The sequence below is a fragment of the Schistocerca serialis genome, chromosome 3 (genome assembly GCF_023864345.2).
Source record: "Schistocerca serialis cubense isolate TAMUIC-IGC-003099 chromosome 3, iqSchSeri2.2, whole genome shotgun sequence".
In the NCBI taxonomy this organism is placed as follows: Eukaryota; Metazoa; Arthropoda; class Insecta; order Orthoptera; family Acrididae; genus Schistocerca; species Schistocerca serialis.
In genome coordinates, this window is record NC_064640.1 from 395,915,873 (window position 1) to 395,936,756 (window position 20,884).

General features: G+C 36.9%; 1 protein-coding gene across 1 annotated transcript in view; it reads left to right on the forward strand.

The window, feature by feature from the left end:
• The window catches only part of LOC126470251 (transmembrane emp24 domain-containing protein 1), a 46,063-nt gene that overhangs the window by 15,950 nt on the left and 9,229 nt on the right, over positions 1-20,884 (forward strand). The window contains exon 4 of the mRNA XM_050097965.1: positions 13,185-13,352. Within this exon, the coding sequence (XP_049953922.1) occupies positions 13,185-13,352 (168 nt within the window). The remainder of the gene's footprint in view (positions 1-13,184; positions 13,353-20,884) is intronic.

The window sequence follows — 20,884 nt, forward strand, 5'->3', positions numbered from 1 at the left end:
GTTAAAATAAGTGGTTGATAATCTCTTAGAGCTCCACCAACAAGACATCATACACACATTTATCAGCTCAAAAGTATCCAGAAACCCCTACATCATGCTGAACTAAACCACTACATTTCATGAGAGGTGGACCTGCCATTATAAAAGGAGGTGGGGCATATGGTGGTGTTAGTAGAGAAGCAGGAACCAGCAGAATGGATCAGTCAGGAGAACTTAGTGACTTCAAATGTTGACCAGTCATTGGATATTACTTGAGTAACAGATCCGTAGGCAACATTTCAACCCTTCTAAAAACACCAACGTTGACTGTTGCTGCTGATGTCATTGTGAAGCAGAAACGTGAAGGAATAATGACAGCTAAACCAAGACCAGGCAGACCTCATGTACTGACGAACAGAGGCCATTGAGCATTAAAAAGAGTGGTTTGAAGAGAAAAAAAGAGGCATGGAATTGCTCAAGCTCCAAAGTGCTACCGGCAGTCCAGCTAGCACAATGACTGTGCGTATGGAGTAGAAAACAATGGGGTGTGATGTTCAAACAGATCCTGTAGCTAGTGCTAAGCGACAAGTGATATGAAGTCACTGGAAAGTAGATGACTGGAAATGAGTAATTTGGAATGGTATGTCACAGTATACCCTGTTGCAATCCAACAAAAGGATCTGAGTTAGGGTTTGGCAAATGCCTGGAGAACATTACCTGTCAATAGTGAAGTGTGGAGGTGGTAGCGTTACAGTATGGGAGTATTTTTCATGGTTAGAGTTTGCTCATATGAGGGTCATAGATCGAGCTGATCAAAATGTATCCCTATATAGATGCTCTATAAGAAGGAAAAAGTGGTATTTCCCCATCATTGCACATTTCGTAGACATTGCAGGGCAAAATGCCTGGTATCTGTACAAGCACAATGAAGAAACCATAGATCATCTGACATTTCGTTATCAAATTGTCACTGCAGTACTTGAAAGTAACAGCAGAGAGACTACAAACACAGGGTGTCCTAGTAAGAGGGCAAAACAAGACTCTCAATTCAATGGAAAGGAACATTATGTTGCTGAATTACCAATGGATGAGAAAAAAGAAAAGTAGTAGTAACTGAAACGTCGAAACTATCACAAAAAGACTATTACAATATGCTTAAAATATGGTGAATCCTTCATGTTTGTTGCTTTTTATCTTATTATACAATTTCATAAAATATTTTTTTAAGATTATTTTGTTTATTTAGTGTATTTATTAATTGTTTAACTTCAGAACTAAAATTTATTTACGTTTATTTGAAAATAATGATATCTAAACAAGTTAACTGTTCCAAATCATAAACTTCACAAAAAGTTCCCCTATTGTTCAGAAGTCTTTCTGGGAGGATGCCCATTTTTGTAAATACTAAAATCAATACGTACTTAAAATTGTTTTTTTCTTTCTTGCTCACAATCTTATTAAAGAATGGAGATAATTTATAACTCAGTTAAAAAAATATAAATATAAAAATATTCAGGGCTATCTGGGTTAATAATTTTGTTGACAAGATCACAAACTAACTTTTTCCCTTTATAGTTTAAGTGTATCCCAGGATTAGAGTGTAGCTCATGATGCTGCTTACTCATATCCACTACAGTGCAGTTTGTGTGTTCAGAATGTAGTTTCTTTATTTAATTTTTTTTAATGTCTTTATTTACACATGAACTGTAGATTAGGTCATGCCCATGAGACACTGCAGTAACTACTTAATTTGTTGATTTATTCTCTCCTTGAAAATTCTGCAGAGCTCTCACCCAAATGTCTGCTTCATTTTTTGCAGTGCCACTAAATCCCATTGTACCAGTTGTAGTCATTTTCTTGCATTATTTTTGTTTGACTGCAAAATGTACACATTTTGTTCCCAGTCCAAGGTTCACCACATTAGTCAGTGTTATGTCTTGATTTATCTCGCAGAACGTGCTAGATAGTTTCCTGCCTTAGTTGTCTATTAAAAAAAAAAAAAAAAAAAAAAAAAAAAAAAAAAAAAAAAAAAGAATAATCACCTTTGTTATTTTATTTACTTTTTTCCCAAAATGACCACTTTCAACTTATTGATTGCAGTTTCTCAGTCATTTGCACAGTCTTTATCACAGTCACTTGTTTGCAAAACACCATAGAGGGAAACCCCGCTTTTACACTTTTCAAGGGACTTCAAAAAATGGTGTAAAATGCGGGAAAATGTGGGAAATAATGTTTTAAGCTGTAAAAGTTACGTATAGGATACCCCCCTTGCACATTATGTATGTTATATGTACGTAACAGCCATCAAAAGACATGTCAGGGACTTGTTTATCATCTAATGAAGGTTTATTATCGAATAAAAACCGCTGATGTAACTGGAACTGGTAACTATCTGGGAAGTATGAACATTCGACTCAATTTCTGACTCAATTTCATACGTCATCATCAATGTTTTTGAAACCTTGCACCTGTCGTTCATTATTTAAATAATGAAATACTGCACTAGTTACGTATTTTTCATGTTTAGTACGACGCTTTTTGAGACTTTTTTCACATTGTCAAGTGCAAATATTAAAATAAATATTTTATATGGTGGTTGAATATGTGTTGTTCTTCATCTCTTGCACTGTAGTTGTCTTTTTCAGGTTATCAGGTACTGTGCCTCATCAGTTATGTAGAAAACAACACACACATGCAAACTATAACTCACATTGATTGTGTAACATCACAAAAAATACATACTTAAATACTGCACTTGACAAGAAGAATAAATTCTCGAAACACATTTTGCTCAGCATGAATAAAATTTGTATCCAGTGCTGTGTTCACACTAAAAGCATTTGAGCAACTCAAAGTGCATGACGGTGTCAACTAGTGCTCCAAGTGGCCATACGCCGAAACACGCCCTATATGGTTCGACAGAAGTGTCACGACGATCAGAACAGTCACAAAACTGCATTTGAACAGTAGAGATAGTTTACAAATGGTTGTGATTGGTCATGATATCTTCATTCGAATGAACCTAGTTACTCATATCAGCCACCACGCAATGTAGAGCTTGGCAGCGGCGGCCGATAAGGCACAAATTGTTCCAACTTTTACACATTTATCACTTCAAATCCGTTGAGTAGAGTGCCCTGGTGTCAAGAAACTTAACCCCGTAATATTTGTAAATGCTATTGGATGACCAACATCATGCCAGTGTCATTTTTTCTCCACAAACATTTTTTCATAATGCGTAAATCACAGGAAAATTGTAAATATTTTGACGCAAAATCAAGTGCAGATTAACATTTTGGGCATAGGAAATTAGACGGGACCAATAAAAAATGTCGTAAATGGCGGGAAAACGTTAATTCCGTCAATGTAAAGCCAGGGTTATACTGTATTTGTTTTTATCCATAAATGTACCTTGTTTTGTAAGTTTCTTGCCTGTTTTGCAGCTAAAGTCCTACCTATATGCGTCACTTCCTTCCATGTGCATGACTTATCACTTTCATACTGAGTAACTTTACTTCAGTTCTGCTTTGATTGCAGTTTCTCATTTTTATTCTTGAGTGTGTCACTGTCTGTTCTTAAGGCACTGGCTATGAATTATAAGCTTGAAAATCTTTCAGTTAATTTTGTTATTTCAACTTTACAATTATCTCAAACTCTCTAACTGCATAACTGTAACTTTTTCTCATATTAATACTCACCATATAGTGGAGACGCCGAGTTGCAGATAGGCACAACAAAAAGATTGTCAAACAAGTAAACTTTCGACCAAAAAGGCCTTCATTCAAACCAGAAAACACACACACACACACACACACACACACACACACACACACACACACACGCACACACACACACAGAGTCTCTGGCTGCTGAGACACCCAACCTGGATTTTCCATTGTTTGTTTGTTATTCCCCCCCCCCCCCCCCCCCCCCTCCCCGTATTAGAATTATGCACTTCTGCACTTGTGGCAACCTTGAATAATAGTTAATCTGTGGTCATTGCAGAAGCGTATGAAAATGAATGTTTAACAGGAAAAGTCATTCTTAATAGCTCATATTGGATCGTACTTAACCCCTATTTTGATGCAGTTCAGCAATTTTCTAGAATAGTCATTCATAGTTCACTAGTTGTTGCAGAATCGTACATAATTTGTCATTTAGTAAAATTGTTGTGTCAGTCAATACCAGTTTGATGGGACATACAAAGTGCTAAATTTAAACTATTATTAAGAGCAAGGACTTCATCTCCATTGACTTTACATGAAGAACTAGTACTTCTTTACTGCCATGCAAAGTGTGACACAGATTTGTTACCCATTATTTATGTAGTTCCACAAGTTTCAGTTGCTTTTGTGGATAGCAGGAAGGATTTCAACTGAAACTTTAAATAAGAAATAATCATCTCATATTTAACCTGTAACTGATTATGTAACATGGGTCGCAAATCAAGATAACTGTTTATGTATTGCTAGGATGCTGGATGTTTACAAGACTTCAAAATGTAGCAGTAAGCATAAATAATGCTTGTTATTTTTAATTTATGAGAAATACAGATACAAGCTTTGAACTATCTCTAAAATGCAAGAAAACTCCAACAGTAGTATTTCTTTTTGTATTTATATTAATCATGAGGCATGAGGCAAAATTGGCTGCACAACTCGTTTTGAACCCTCAAAATTGTTTGATGAAATATGGATCAGGAATTCGAACCTATTTTAACTCAGCTTCCTAAACTGATAGGTCACCGTGTAGACCCTTACAAGTGGTTCTCTTCTCAGTCTTGCTGCATCTGACATGGCTGATAACTTAGTCCATTGTCCAGCATCAAGCTGGCACTTAAAAACCCTCAAGTTGTATTTTCCATAACTGTCTGTCTCAGGTTCACAATGTCTGTCAGTACAAATGTACAATTTCTATGTCCTGAATGCTAGTGAGAGTCTAAATACACAAGATAATGCAGACAGTTTCATCTCAAATCATACAGGACCTGTCAATTCATGATGAATTTCTCTGGAAAAAATATATGGCAGACCTCTATATCACATGTGTTAAGAAATAAAGGTTGGCAGATGTGTTGCTTTAAAGCTCCTCTTTATATGTACAAATTTAGTTGTCTCTCTCTTACACACACACACACACACACACACACACACACACACACACACACTCCACCCCTCACCCATCCCCCCTCCCTCTTCCCCTCTTTCTCTTTTATGGGGTTTCTTGTAAGTTACAAATTTAAGAAAAAAATACAAAAGTTTAATTTTTCTACTGAAAAAAGTTTTTTTTTAAATGTCCTAGATGCGACTGATTTAATAGTAAACATCATCTTCTGTACTCCAGCTATCTATATTATGTAAATATTTATTACTAAAAATTTAAAAAATTACATTTTTTGAGTTTTTCCGGATTATTTACTCAAAGACCCCCATCACAAAACTTGTGAAAACTGCACAATAAATTGTTTGGTTAATGTGTTAGTAGTTACTGCAGTCAAAGTGGGCAGTATTTCTCTCTGTAAAGTGTTAGGAATTTTTCAATATTCTGTATATTTCACATCATTGAATTTCTAGTGTAAAATATGCATGTTGGCAACACTGTTTCCAGCTCTCTTCTGTTTATAACAAATGAGTGAGAACTTGCACATGACTCATTCTACATAGAGTTTTGTGTTTGATTTGAACTTTTTGTTAGATATAATGTCAGTGAGGAAATACAGTACTGAAAGGATGAGGTGTGTGGATTATCAAAAAAGACACACAGGGGTGGTATTTGAGAAAAGTGAAAAACTCTTCACAGTTGTTGGAAATCTGTCAGCCATATTGCAGAAATATCTTGGTCCTCAAGTAACTGTGTTACTATCACATCCATTGTGCAGGAAAAGCTGTACTTGTTACATAAAGATATTTAGTGATAATCAGCTTGAACGATCACTGTCACCGGAATGTGAAACTGAAGAAGACAGTGCAGATGTTTATATTCCTGGGTATGAAGTTGTTGATGCATTGAATGTTAGCATTTCTGTTGTAGCCCCTAATATATCCCCTCTTAAATTCCCAGGCAAGATAAGACAACAAGAAGAAAATAGTATGTACGAAGAAAAGTGGAAGAAGGTGAAACAAGTTTTACACAAGCAACATCCTGGAAACTTTGTAAAGTGTGTAACATAGATGCACCCACTGTGATACGTGGTTTCAAAACCTAAACACTTCTATCTTGGCAGGCACCTATACCAAAAGATACAATTACTGATACTGATACCAGATAGCTACTCCAAGAATCAGATACAGAAATACATTCCCACTTCCACACATTATTTAATTTTAAAAGGTAGTAAAATAAAGAATGAAAAATATATTTGGGCATGCCTAGATTCCTACTGCGGGCAGTCATTGCAAGATGATACACTTAATGGTGCTTTGGAAGGCTACCTAAGTGATGACAAAGATTGCAGCAGGCAAAGTCCTAATCAGCCTGATGTTATCTATTTCAGTGAAAATTGTGAAAAAGGTAAAAAGATATATGAAAAGATCAGTAAGAGAAGCATATCTCCTAATGAAAAGAAAAAGGAGAACCCAAATTTAAAAATTTCTCTCTCCCAGTTCTACTCCTTACAACCAAAATGGGTAAAATGCCAGCCAATGAAGGAAGTATGCACATTTATTTCCTGCACTAATTTGAAACTTACTTGTTTCACCATAAGTAGTGTCACAGGGAAGAAGCAGTCGGAGATGGACCTGATGCTTTTGTTATGTGTCAAGAGCCATAAGAAAAATGCTGGTTGCAGGAGTGTGCATTGTGTCCTTGTTGTTCTGAATGGGTGACCATTGAAGCATTACACCTTCAGGATGCTGACAGTGACATAACCTATGCATTGTGGGGGAGAGGAGAGTTGGTGAAGAAGATAGTGGACCTAGGGAACTTTTACAGAGGTTAGGCATTGGGTCATGAAAGGAGTAGCTCATCTTCACATCCACAGGATTTAGAGACAGGCCATAGCAGAAGTAAAATCAGCCACATCCCAGAGTACTGACACATTAGTTCTTGATTTTGACTTTGCTGAGAACTGGTTTGGTGCTTTTCAGAACGAAATTCAAAGTTATCACTGGCACAAATCACAAGTGTCAATATTCACATGTGTTGCACATTTCCTTGGAACATCACACTGTTTTGCTGTTGTCAGTGTTGATCTCATTCATGACAGTGCACGTGCATGCTATGATATACTGTCAGCATGATAATAGATGATATGGCATACATTTCCTAAACATGTGTATGTGACTGATGTTGCAGTACCCCATTTTAAAAATTGCTTTCAGATTTAGGAACTTGGAAAACACTGTACAGGAATTGAGTCATAAGATGGATATTTTCAGTAACAAGTCATGGAAAAAGTGCATGTGATGGGGTAGGAGGTGTGCAGAAACATCTTGCAACAAGATTTAATCTCCAATATGACACTGTTGATGCTATAAGAGATGCTGTTGGATTCTTACAGACCATATCAAAATTACTACAAAACATGACAGTCTTACAGAAGTGGAAGTACATTAAAGGAATTCCATTTAAAAAAAAGATAGAGTGCTCTGCTATTAAGCCAGTGATAGGAATTCAGTCAAGTCACTGCTGGGTTGCATTCCAGAGTGGCATATATATTGCAAGAACAGTTCTCCACAAAATTCACTGTTAGTGTGTGTGAAATGCAGAGACCTCGGTATAATTTAGAAGACTGAAAAATTTGCTGGGTGGGACAAATAATTAGCTTCTCTCATGAGCTGCAGAATGTAACCGTCTCCTTTATGACACCTCATCAACAGATCAGTGTACAGTTCCCATTTCCTGTGTACTGCTCTTGTTGGATCATCCTTGCCCATGTGCAAATTCATCTCGGCTATATTAAGTTCAGTGAGGAGCAGATAATAAAAAAAAACTCTTCAACGTGCAGTGTTGATTGTTACAGTGGAGGCAGTTTTTAATTAATGGAATGTCATAAAGAACTAAAATCATGATGGAAGACTTTAAAATTTGTAAATAATATCAGAAACAGAAAAGTGTGTATACAAAGCAATTTTCTATATCTAATGTTTTTATAAACAGTTGTTTTCCCGCACTCTTATAAGGCTGTAAAATAATTATTTTGATTAAGATATACCAGTTTCGCGTTACATTTACTGAACATCGGCAAGCAATTAAAATTTTGAAATGTCCAGGATTTTTTGACCTTGAAAGTAACTAGATTTAATGTACAAATTTCTCAAATTTTTGCACTGTAAAGTATTGCCCAATGTTGACTGTACCTTCCATAAGTACAATGACCAGCTGACGTACCATGCAATTTTTAGGATATTCCGGATGGGGATTTTAGAGAGAATAATTTATAACTACTCAAAAAATTTCAGATTCTCTCATCTTTATGTAGAAATATTTTGATAGTGTAAGAATTTGGGGCATTAAAGTCATAGCTGACAATTAACAGTCTTTCTCAAGACAGTTAACATCCTGTGACTATTCATATTTTCAAAACATAATTTTAAAGTTTGCTAAAAGTTACAAATTTTCGTAGTTTATTTTTCCAAATTAAAGATGAAAGAAGCTGAGAAGTGTGTATGTGTTAATCATGTCTGATGGTACAGTGGACAACGATTTTATTAAAAATAATTTCAGATCTCTATTGCTTGTAGTTTTTTATTACAATTATTTTTATTTTCTCTTTCATTACAATGTTTTCACAAATATTTTATTTTTCGAGAGGTGTCTTGTGGAACTTCAACTATATATATATTTTCAGAAAACTTTGAAATAATGATGTGACGCATTCACTCTTGATCTGTAAGATATGAGATGAAATTGCTCATGCATGCTGTCATGCTGATTAAATGAAGGGATAGCAGGAAGTTGAGTGGTAGATAGTTAATCTAAAATCAATAAAAAATATAGTTAGCATGAATGCATAATTTGACTAGCTTATAACAGTGCTAAAATTTAACACTGACTACCAAAGTGACGCGTCATTCTAATGAAAAATTACTTGCCCATTCTGCGAGTGCTGTCAGTTATTTGTCACTTTTTTAAATTTAAATTAAGGGCAATTAAAACCTTAATGGACTTAAAATAACCTAATAAATTATTTAAAACGTATATTTCACAAATAGTGTGTGGTGTGTATGATTGTATCCTAGCAGATGCTACATTGTTACTAGATGTAACTGTCTTCATTGATCAGAAATCAAACTTTTAATTAAATAAAAGCATATCTTATTAACACAATATTATGATGTCAGCAACAGTAGGTACCTCAAAAGATATGTTTCACAAGACTCTTTTGTATAACATTGATTGTTACTGTATCAACCTTAGTTAATCAACAATTTTCAAGGTTTTTGACATACAAATTTCTTCACCCTGATGAAACTCAATAAATTCGTATCATTCTGATACATATACGGCATCAAAATGTTCAGTACATCACATTCTTTGAAATGATTTTTCTTGCTTGTCTGTACGTTGTATAATTGCCATGACACAATGAGATACTTAACATGGTACAAATACTAGTGCCACATGTACTCAGATGACCAGTATGGCACAAGTTCCAGATGTACTAAAACTTTGCTGCCTCTTGCCTCTACATGGCCAGCACGTGATACTATGACTCTGCACTGACAGCTTCCATCAGCTGTACCATCCACCTCTATTGCCTGGCATGCTGTGCCCTTGGGAGTGCCTTTCAAGTCCCAAACTGCTGTGCTTAAAACTCAGGATTTGCATTCATTTGTGGGGTTGAAATCTTTATCTTGTCAGCCATCTTGATTTAGGTTTTCTGTGGGTTCCCTGAGTTGTTGGTGAGTGCCAAAATAATTCCTGTGAAAAGGATATGGCTTCCGTGCTTCCCCATTCTTGCTCTATCAGAGTTTGTGTTCTGTTTCTAACGACTGTGTCATTGATGGAATGTGAAGCACTCCCTTCCTCTGTTTCCTTCTTACCCTACATACACTATGTGATCAAAAGTATCCAGACACCCCCAAAAACAAATGTTTTTCATATTAGGTGCATTGTGCCACCACATACTGCCAGGTACTCCATATCAGCAACCTCATTAGTCATTAGCCATCGTGAGAGAGCAGGATGGGGCACTCCTCCGAACTCATGGACTTCGAACGTGGTTAGGTGATTGGGTGCCACTTGTTTCATGCATGTGTACGTGAGATTTTCACACTCCTAAACATCCCTAGGTCCACTGTTTCTGGTGTGATACTAAAGTGGAAACGTGAAGGAACATGTACAATACAAAAAAGCACAAGCCGACCTCGTCTGTTGACTGAGAGACAGCCGACAGTTGGATAGGATCGTAATGTGTTAAGCAGACATCTATCCAGACCATCACACAGGAATTGCAAACTGCGTCAGGATCCACTGCAAGTACTATGACAGTTCGGCGGTAGGAGAGAAAACTTGGATTTCATGGTCGAGCGGCTGCTCATAAGCCACAACTCACGCCGGTAAATGCCAAACGATGCCTCACTTGGTGTAAGGAGCGTAAACATTGGACGATTGGACAGCGGAGAAACGTTGTGTGGAGTGATGAATCACAGTACACAATGTGGTGATCCGATGGCAGGGTGTGGGTATGGCGAATGCCTGGTGAACGTCATGTGCCAGCGTGTGTAGTGCCAACAGTAAAATTCAGAGGTGGTCGTGATATGGTGTGATCATGTTTTAACATGATTGAGCACTGTTCATAATGCACGGTCTGTGGCAGAGTGGTTACACGACAATAACATCGCTGTAATGGACTGGCCTGCAGAGACTCCTGTCATGAATCCTACAGAGCACCTTTGGGATGTCTTGGAACTCCAACTTTGTACCAGGCCTTACCGACCGACATCAATACCTCTCCTCAGTGCAACAGTCCGTGAAGAATGGGCTGCCATTCCCCAAGAAACCTTCCAGCACCTGATTGAACGTATGCCTGTGAGAGTGGAAGATGTCATCAAGGCTAAGGGTGGGCCAACACCATATTGAATTCCAGCATTACCGATGGAGAGTGCCACGAACTTGTAAGTTATTTTCAGCTAGGTATCCAGATACTTTTGATCATATAGTGTATACAATGGGTGCAAAAGTCCACATATGCTTGTGAGGTATTATTTCTAACAGTTTCCACACGTTCGATGGGCTGTTTTTCCACATAAATGAAATAGGTACTCCACCCTACATTATCATTGTTTCACATCTGCATATTATCCATGCCAGTTGTATGTTAATGAAGCCTTGCCCTCCCATGTAATAGAACTCATCTGGACTATTGCTTAATAATGCAGCACTGCTATCTATCTTAATGGCCACTGCTTATGGTTCTTGAGTTTGTGAGAAATTGCTCATGTGATGCAGAGCCATGCTGTTTGTTCTTGTGTGATAGTGGCAAGTTTTGAAACATATTTGACACTATTTGAGACAAGAGACATCACTTAAAAAATTGTCATCATGCCAATAATTCTGCAATTCTGTATAGTAGGTGGCCTGAATTTGTGAGAGGTAAACCTGTTTTGTAAGTGTTAGACGAATATGTGACGATAGGAAGTGTCCCATGCAAAAATTTATTATTAAGGAAAAAGTAGAAAAGAATTTAAAAGAGATAGGAAAGGACAGATGCCTCCCAGGAGCTAGACAAAAATAATTTAGTTTGTTGTTTCTTCCATGGATCATGCACGTGACAATTCATTATAATATGAAACACATCAGTATATCAGCTCAAATTTTTATACAGCTACATTTTGCTTGTTTGCATACTTGACAGCTTCCTGTTGACTTTTGTCTCAAGTTCTTTCACCAACATTTGTTTAGCAAGTGTTAAACATCAGCTGAAGATCCCAATTGGCCACAAAAGCTTCAACAATTTTGTTTAAGTAGTTGTTCTTAAACTTGTACATTGTATGATTATTATAAATGGGCTGTATACTTACTCACTTCAAGACACATTGAGAACTAAGAAGAGGGTTCAGTAATGTGGAACTTAATTACAGAATAATTGAAAATTATTAAAGGTGGAGAAGAATTGAATGTAAAGTGCTGATTTTTTGTGGGGGAGGGGGGACTCAGTTACAAGAAATAATGCTAAAAAGTTGAAATAAAATTGACAGGTCACAGTAGTGCTGAAGTCTTCATTCCATAGTATACGTATTTCAGTAAATAACCATGACAGCTAAGTAATTGAAGAAAAACTATGTAATGGCTGCAGTAAAGTTTTTATCGAAGTAGAGAAAATACTTGACCAAGTGAGGGAAAGGCAGTGGCATTGTAGCTAAATAACCATCAGTGTTGTGACATTAATGAAATTGCTTTCACATTGGAGTTGAACATAAAATGTTACACACACACACACACACACACACACACACACACACACACACACACACACGACTGGAGTCTCAGGCAACTGAAACCACACTCAAAAATATACATCAATCAAAATCAGTAGTTTTATTAAGCACAACATGTAATAATGCAGAGTTTCAGATGCAGAAGAATGATGTAGTTGGAGAGGAACACAGTCTTATTATCAAGAGACAAAGATTACGGGGAGAAACATTATGGACATGTAAATTGAAAGCTGTATGTTGAAAGAGGACGTCAGAGTACTAAATGAACATCCGAGACCATCCATGAGCTGAATACCAGAGAGTGTTCTGTTTGTGCTAAACTTAATGATGGCACATGTTGCATCGGTCGCTAACTACCGATTAACTGAAAGTTAAACACCGAGATATGTCTTAACATTTCTTAATGCTTAGAACAGTTGTTAAAATGTTCAGACAAAGGTAATGCAGCCAGATGATGCCTTTGACAACAACCAAAATGATGATGTTGTGGTTAAGCTGTAACAAACAGTGGAACCTAACTGCAAGTGATGTGAAGAAAATTATTTTCAAAATTCTCATACTAATGATGTAGTTGTGGTAAAGATTGTTTACAGACCATTTCACTTTTCTGAGTCAGATTCTCTGGTGTTCAGGTAGGGGTTGGGAGGGGGGGGGGTGAGAGAGGGAGAAGGGCAGAGAGAGAGAGAGGGAGGGGGGGGGGGTAATTATGGAGAATTACATAGTACATTTATGTAAAACATAATTTTAAACATAGAGTAACAATGTTAAAGAAACAAAATTCCACTTCAGTTCTAAACCTTGACATATTATTTTGCGTGTTTATAGGAAATAATACTCAGAGTTCGCTCAAATCTAAAGAAGGTGCAGCATCTCCAAGAACAAACTCGTGCATTTGAAGCAAGGGATCGAAATGTAGCAGAGAGCAATTATGTTCGTGTAAATGTTTGGTCTGTTATACAGATTATTGTAATGCTTGTGGTTGGATTTATTCAGGTATGTATATGCAGTTATAAATGTTTCAGTAGTGTACATTTTCTATTGCACAAATAAATTTTCTGATCACCTTACAGTTGCATTTGTGTGTAAAGTGATAAAATACATTTAAAGCTGTATATCAATATGTTACTAATTATACAAATGTTCATTTAGAATTACTCTGGAATGGTTGTAATTATCACAACTGTATAGCCACTTTGATATATTTTCCATTGTTTTTATATGTTAGTACTGCCTTTGTCAATATTTCTATCTTAAGAGAGTTATTAATCACACAATTTTCACAAACAGAATTTTTAGAAATACACAAAAAAGAAAATTTAAACTTAGATGAGCAGGGGACAGTTTTGATTGGCCTAAATCAGTGTTTAGATGAATGAGAGATATGGTGACTGTTCATAATAAATGTGTTATGTATTGTTCACCTAATTGACAGTGCATAAAATTCAAATATCGAATCTAAGAGTGAAAAATAATGTTGATGATGTCTTATTTTATTTATTATTGGAGTACTCCCTCACTTAGTTGTATCAGAATGATTTGACTGTGGTCCAAATTTTCCTTCTAGGAGCAGTTCTGTGGAACTATCAGAAAAGAAGTACAAATCCCTCATATAACAATCAGTCTGTTAGTGATGAAGCTACACCACATGTTTTATTGTAATTGTAATGTATAGTTTGTGCCCTTTTCTATCTTGATGCTTTTTCTAAATAAAGGAAGGAAAACATTGTTTCCCATTCAGTGACAAGAAATTGATTTCAGTGAGAGTAAGCACAGAAAGGTCAACTTATGAGTTCCACTCTTTATAGATCCTGTGGCTTTTTTTTTTTCCCCTAGGAAAAAAACAAGCTGAGAATAGAAACACTTTAATACCCAATATTTGCTTCAAAGATATTCAACAAACAAAACAAGCTGATGTATTGATGCCAATCACATCTGATTTTGCTTATTATAAGAATATACTGGAATTGTTAGTGTACAAACCATGACAGTAGAAAAGGAAAGTTATAACAAACACATCAGTGGTTATATTCATTAAAAATTTAGTATGTTACAACTTTGAAGTATTATGCATAATGTTTACTGAATGTCCAGAGTTTTTATAACCACACAATTATTTTGGTGTAACACAAGAAGAGAATAAAGACAGTGAAATTTCTACAATGTTTCATAGTTAAAAGATGACTTTTAAGAACTATTCACAATGCGTTTGAATGATGACATACTTTGTGGCATTTCTCTTTCATAGAAATAGATATTCTGTTTGTGGACCTCCTTTCTTATGTCACATCTAAATGTGTTTTACCCAAAAACCTTAACTACAAACACCATTTCACCATGTTAAAATGGTTCTCTACTGGTTTTCAGACACAATTTTTTATATCGTAGGTATTACAGATACAGAAATATGTAGCAACCATATATTATTCGCATAGTCATGGAAATGAACCAAAACTTCATTGTGTGTTGGCTTCAGAGAGTACTCTACAGCATTGGTCCCTTGCTTAGCTTCCATTTATTTTGAATATGTAGCCCAGCAGAAAGTCCCAAGCAACTGAAAGAAAGTGTAGCTGAGTCCTGAGTGTAAGACGGGTAAAAGAATGTATCTGCAAAATTACAAGTCCATCTCCTTAATGTCAGTTTACTGCAGGAATTTGTGAACATGTTTTCAGTCTGAATATAATACATTTCCTTGAGACAGAAAAGCTTCTGTCTACAAATCAGCAGGGATCCTGTTGGAGGAACATCCACAACTGAGCATTATACCAGAGGTTGAACATACCGCTTCAGTTGTAAAAGTTCGTTTATTATCACACTGCTAGTGTCGGGCTCTTGTATGCCCATCTCTAGGTGTCGTACTGAAATAGCCAGAGACGAGATAATTTTTTACATGCAGCAATACACATAAAAACAAAAAAAAAAAAAAAAATCACAAAACTTTTTAAAAACATTTCAAAACTGCTGGTCGGGCTAGTTGCTTTGAGACCTATGTCAATCCGAAAGTGACACCAGGCAGTACTACGGACGACTGCCTGGGTAGAGAAATATACAAAGAATACCAGGACACTTACACTTGGTGCTGTGATCCATGAGCGCCTTGGTTGATGTGTACAAGGCGCGGTGCGCCACGTACGAGCACAGAGCATGGAGTAGTGGATGAGCGGATGCAAAAGAGGAAGTGAACCAGTAAACCAGAGTGGAAAAGTGATGCCATCTGTTGATGGGGAGAAGAACGCGGGACCCCTAGCCCAGCCGTTCACAGTTTTAATTAGTGGTTACATTTAAAATGAAGAAAACAAAAAAAAGTTATATATGAAATACACAGTTACAACGCACCACAGTCATCAGTTAAAAGAACATACACGCGTGTCACTCCTATTTACACGTATCTTGTTACTGACCAAAAGGGAGAGTAGTGAAGCCTTACAGTCCACACTGTCAGAAAGTAATATGCCAGTTAATAGCTAGCCGCAATAGCACTAAAAAGACACATTAAAAGTGGGGTCAGTTTAAAACCTGCTAACTAAAGTTGACAACTAATCGAGGCTTACATAAGAGAAGACCTGAGACACAGTTTATATCATGAAAGACAGGTAAGTTTTAAATTAGTGAGGACACAGCACAATAATGCGCCATAGTCATAGGATAGAAATGAAAAACATATAACTTCTATTAAGAGTGGACAATTTTACAGCTATGTAGAATGAATTGGATGGACCTTGCAGACCTCACCATAGGAAACAGGCATAAGCCATACATTCGTTAAGCCTAATTTAAAATTTGCCTGTCTTTCATGATGTAAAATGCGTCTCAGGTCTTATCTTATGTAAGCCTTGATTTGTTGTTGACTTTAGTTAGACACTGCGAAATGTCTCAAGGACTGTGCACATAACAACGAACTGCTTTCGACATGTATTTCTGGTGGGCTGTGTTTTGATGAGCATGAAATCACAACTATTTACATTTCTAAAGGGCTCCGCAGACAAGCAATGGATCCCAGCAATATGTCTCATGAGTGACCGATATCTTTGTAGCTTGCTGGTGTGTAGGCAGATTGCAGTAGTTGGTCGCTGATCACTGTTGATTTGTGCTTGCAGTATGACTGCCTGGCTGGTTAGCAGCAGTGTGTGGCAACATGGCTGTGACTCAATTTCTCTATTTATCAAGTGGGGTCGTGCTGTTTTATTTATGTTCGAATTTCTTGTTAACCATGGACCACAGACTACTCCGAGAAATGATGTGGAAGCGGAAGATTCCATTTGTATTAAGAAGTAAAACAAAATACGCCCTCCAATTTTGCAATGATGAGCATTTTGAAGCTTGCACTACAGAAGTAAAAGTGATGGGAAGTTCGTAGCAGTAGTCACGATACAGTGGGTACAATCTTATGATTTTTGTGTTATTTATGAAATAATTATACGCATTAGTAAAGTTCTTAACTTCTAAGCAGAATGACATACGTATCTACTGTAATGTTAAGAGGACATTTTAATTTTAAATGTTCAGCGCGAATCTATTATACAGTTATACTCAAGCCCTTGTCATTTCATATAATCTAATATTCTTCCATACAATGTATGATAAGAGGTGGTGTAATCAGTAGCGCTGCTATTCACAGCATCTCTATAGAAACATCAAGTAAATTGTGTAGGTCTAAAGATTGCAGTTAAACAATAAGACTAATGAATAAAAATAAAGATAATAAAAACAATAATAAATGTGAAACAAAATGTATTGATTTACACAACCCAACTGGCGGCAGAGGAAAATGTAATATATTCCGTAAAGTAACCTAAAGTTCCCAAGAAAAGCATTTCAAAACAAGTTTAATAACTTATAATTCTGGTCTATTTTAAATATGTTTTGCAAGTACTCTTAGAGATATGGAAATCAACTGGAACTGCCGCAAAACATAGCAGTTCATTTGCCATAACAGAACTCCCCGACACAGTGATGTTCGTAATACTGATTGCAGTGTTTGGCAAATTGCTCTTATGTGGTGTGTCGTGGCAGCAACCAGATGCAGAAATGTTTGGTGCACAGCAGTGAAATTTATAATTGTGCTCGTCAGAAATATTCAGCTGCGGCAATTTAAGCTGTGCTCTTAGGATCCTCCCTAACCACACCCTCATAAGAAACAGCAAAAACTTTTTGACAACCATTATTGTATGTGAAAGCTTAGCTTTTCTTGTAGCTGTACTGTATGCATGTTTATTTAAACCATTAACTTTTCTTACTTGAGTGTTTGTGGTACATGACAATGATGTTGTTGTTGGCTGACTACATCATACATCATGTGCTCTGAATATCTGCTGTCATTGGCTGGCAAGTCATGTGACATGAGCTTTAATTGGTTGACAAAAGCACATTGCCATCTTGATTTCAGTGCTTTGGGAGCTGTTGTGCTGTATTTGGTGAAATTTGTGTTTATACTTTGCTAATATGAAAATATGCTGTGTAAATATTGCCCACCCCGAAGATCAATAGACTTTCTGAGGAAAAGTATATTGTCACTTAACATGGAAAAAAATATACTTTCACCAGGGAAAAACTGTATTTTCACTCGAGAAAAAGTGTATTTCTAACCGGGAATCCGGGAGCTCTTTTTTGTCTGCATATACACGCTGAATTAACATGTGAGTGTTGTGGGGGGTGCTTCTTGAACTCCGATGATGGGAATCTCTGGAGGGAAGACGACATTATTTCTGCAAAACATCACTGAGAAAGTTTAGAGAACAGGAATTTGCAGCTCACTCCAGAATGATTCTATAGCTGCTAACATTAATTTTGAATAAGTAAAACTGTGAAGATAAGTTCTGGATCGTATGGAGACACACAGTCATTTTTGCACTGCTCCATTTGCGAGTGGAATAGATAAGGAACTGACTAGTGTCCTCCACCATACACCATACGGCTTGCAGAGTATGTATGTAGATAAATAAAGAAATGAATGTTTCACTGTGGAGCAGAATGTGTACTGTAATCAAAACCGTGTAGGCGTTACTTTTAATGTGCCGAAAGTTTCAAATAAATCAAATGTTAAAATTTTCTAAGTCCTTGACTTTTCTGAGTTCAACAAACAAAACAAATCAATCATTTTCTTTTTAATAGGGTATTGCATCTCCTAGAACAGTTATGTTGTTGCTGTACCCCCTCAGGGGCCTCACATCTCTTTTGTGAATAAATGCTTGTCAACCTCAGGGCACCAGCCCCTGGAGCACTACTTCCATTCTGTGCTGCAAGTCTATCTTTCTGCTATACTCCCCCTCCCCCCCCCCCACCCCCGCCCCCCCCCCACCCTCCTACCTTTGCATTGGATGGTCAGTTGGTACTAATTGTGCTTGGATTTGGTTAGTGATTTTGGACACTTGTTTTCTTCCCCTTCCAGCATTCCACAACTTTTTGTTTGTAGCTATGTGATCCCCTTTTTGGGTTTGACTTACTACTCCTTTTCCCAATTTGCAAAAGTGCGGAAGGTTACTCAGTGCGGAGTATGTTCCACCTGTTGTGCCTTTCTCTCTTTACATCTCACTATTCTTGCAAAGGCGCTATGCGCAAAACCTAGCATGGTAGCCATTCCTTTTGAAAGGGGGGGGGGGGGGGAGGGGTACGAGTGTCAAGTACCTCCACAGTGGTAGCCCCCTGACCATGTAGGGATCATACCATAGTGGAAGATTTGCACATGAAGCCAATTAAACTTTCATCCACTGGTGGCTGCTAGGCCCCATCTCTTCAGATGGAAAAGATAATTATAATACAGAGAGATATGATCCCATGTTGTTTCCTCCTTGCCTACGCCATGAGAAGAGGGAAGAGGGACAAACCAGACGCCTGGATGCGAAACACTTCACCCAATGAAAACTGCTATGTTTTGCAGCAGTTCCAGTTGATTTCCATATCTCTAAGAGTACTTGCAAAACATATTTAAAATAGACCAGAATTATAAGTTATTAAACTTGTTTTGAAATGCTTTTCTTGGGAACTTTAGGTTACTTTACGGAATATATTACATTTTCCTCTGCCGCCAGTTGGGTTGTGTAAATCAATACATTTTGTTTCACATTTATTATTGTTTTTATTATCTTTATTTTTATTCATTAGTCTTATTGTTTAACTGCAATCTTTAGACCTACACAATTTACTTGATGTTTCTATAGAGATGCTGTTGAATAGCAGCGCTACTGATTACACCACATCTTATCATACATTGTATGGAAGAATATTAGATTATATGAAATGACAAGGGCTTGAGTATAACTGTATAATAGATTCGCGCTGAACATTTAAAATTAAAATGTCCTCTTAACATTACAGTAGATACGTATGTCATTCTGCTTAGAAGTTAAGAACTTTACTAATGCGTATAATTATTTCATAAATAACACAAAAATCATAAGATTGTACCCACTGTATCGTGACTACTGCTACGAACTTCCCATCACTTTTACTTCTGTAGTGCAAGCTTCAAAATGCTCATCATTGCAAAATTGGAGGGCGTATTTTGTTTTACTTCTTAATACAAATGGAATCTTCCGCTTCCACATCATTTCTCGGAGTAGTCTGTGGTCCATGGTTAACAAGAAATTCGGACATAAATAAAACAGCACGACCCCACTTGATAAATAGAGAAATTGAGTCACAGCCATGTTGCCACACACTGCTGCTAACCAGCCAGGCAGTCGTACTGCAAGCACAAATCAACAGTGATCAGCGACCAACTACTGCAATCTGCCTACACACCAGCAAGCTACAAAGATATCGGTCACTCATGAGACATATTGCTGGGATCCATTGCTTGTCTGCGGAGCCCTTTAGAAATGTAAATAGTTGTGATTTCATGCTCATCAAAACACAGCCCACCAGAAATACATGTCGAAAGCAGTTCGTTGTTATGTGCATATTCCTTGAGACATTTCGCAGTGTCTAACTAAAGTCAACAACAAATCAAGGCTTACATAAGATAAGACCTGAGATGCATTTTACATCATGAAAGACAGGCAAATTTTAAATTAGGCTTAATGAATGTGTGGCATATACCTGTTTCCTATGGTGAGGTCTGCAAACATTCTAGCAGTACTCAAGGATAGGTCACACAAAGCATTCTGTATGTCCTTTATAGCAGTGACACTTTCCTAGAAATCTGTGACTAAATCCAGGTTGACCAAGTCATCCTGTATCCTCCTACAGTTATTCATCTAGGACGCTTTCCTGTACATAGCAGTGTCATTAGCAAACAGTCACGATTAAGAGGGTACTTAAGATCTCTACATGTTTCAAATATGAGAGTACATGCAGAAAAACAGGAGCTCAAGACTATTGATTAGCAACAATCGTGTGTGTTAGCTACTTAAAACTCATATTGGTGCTGTTTCTGTGCATTTCTTACCCATGTAATCTTTAAAAATATGGCAGATTTTGCTATAAACAACTTTCTATGGAGGCTGAGTGAATTGGCACAATAGTTAAGCTGCTGAAGTCAAATAGGTTAGGTTAGATTATTCAGAAGTAGAGCTAAAAGTTCTATTTCA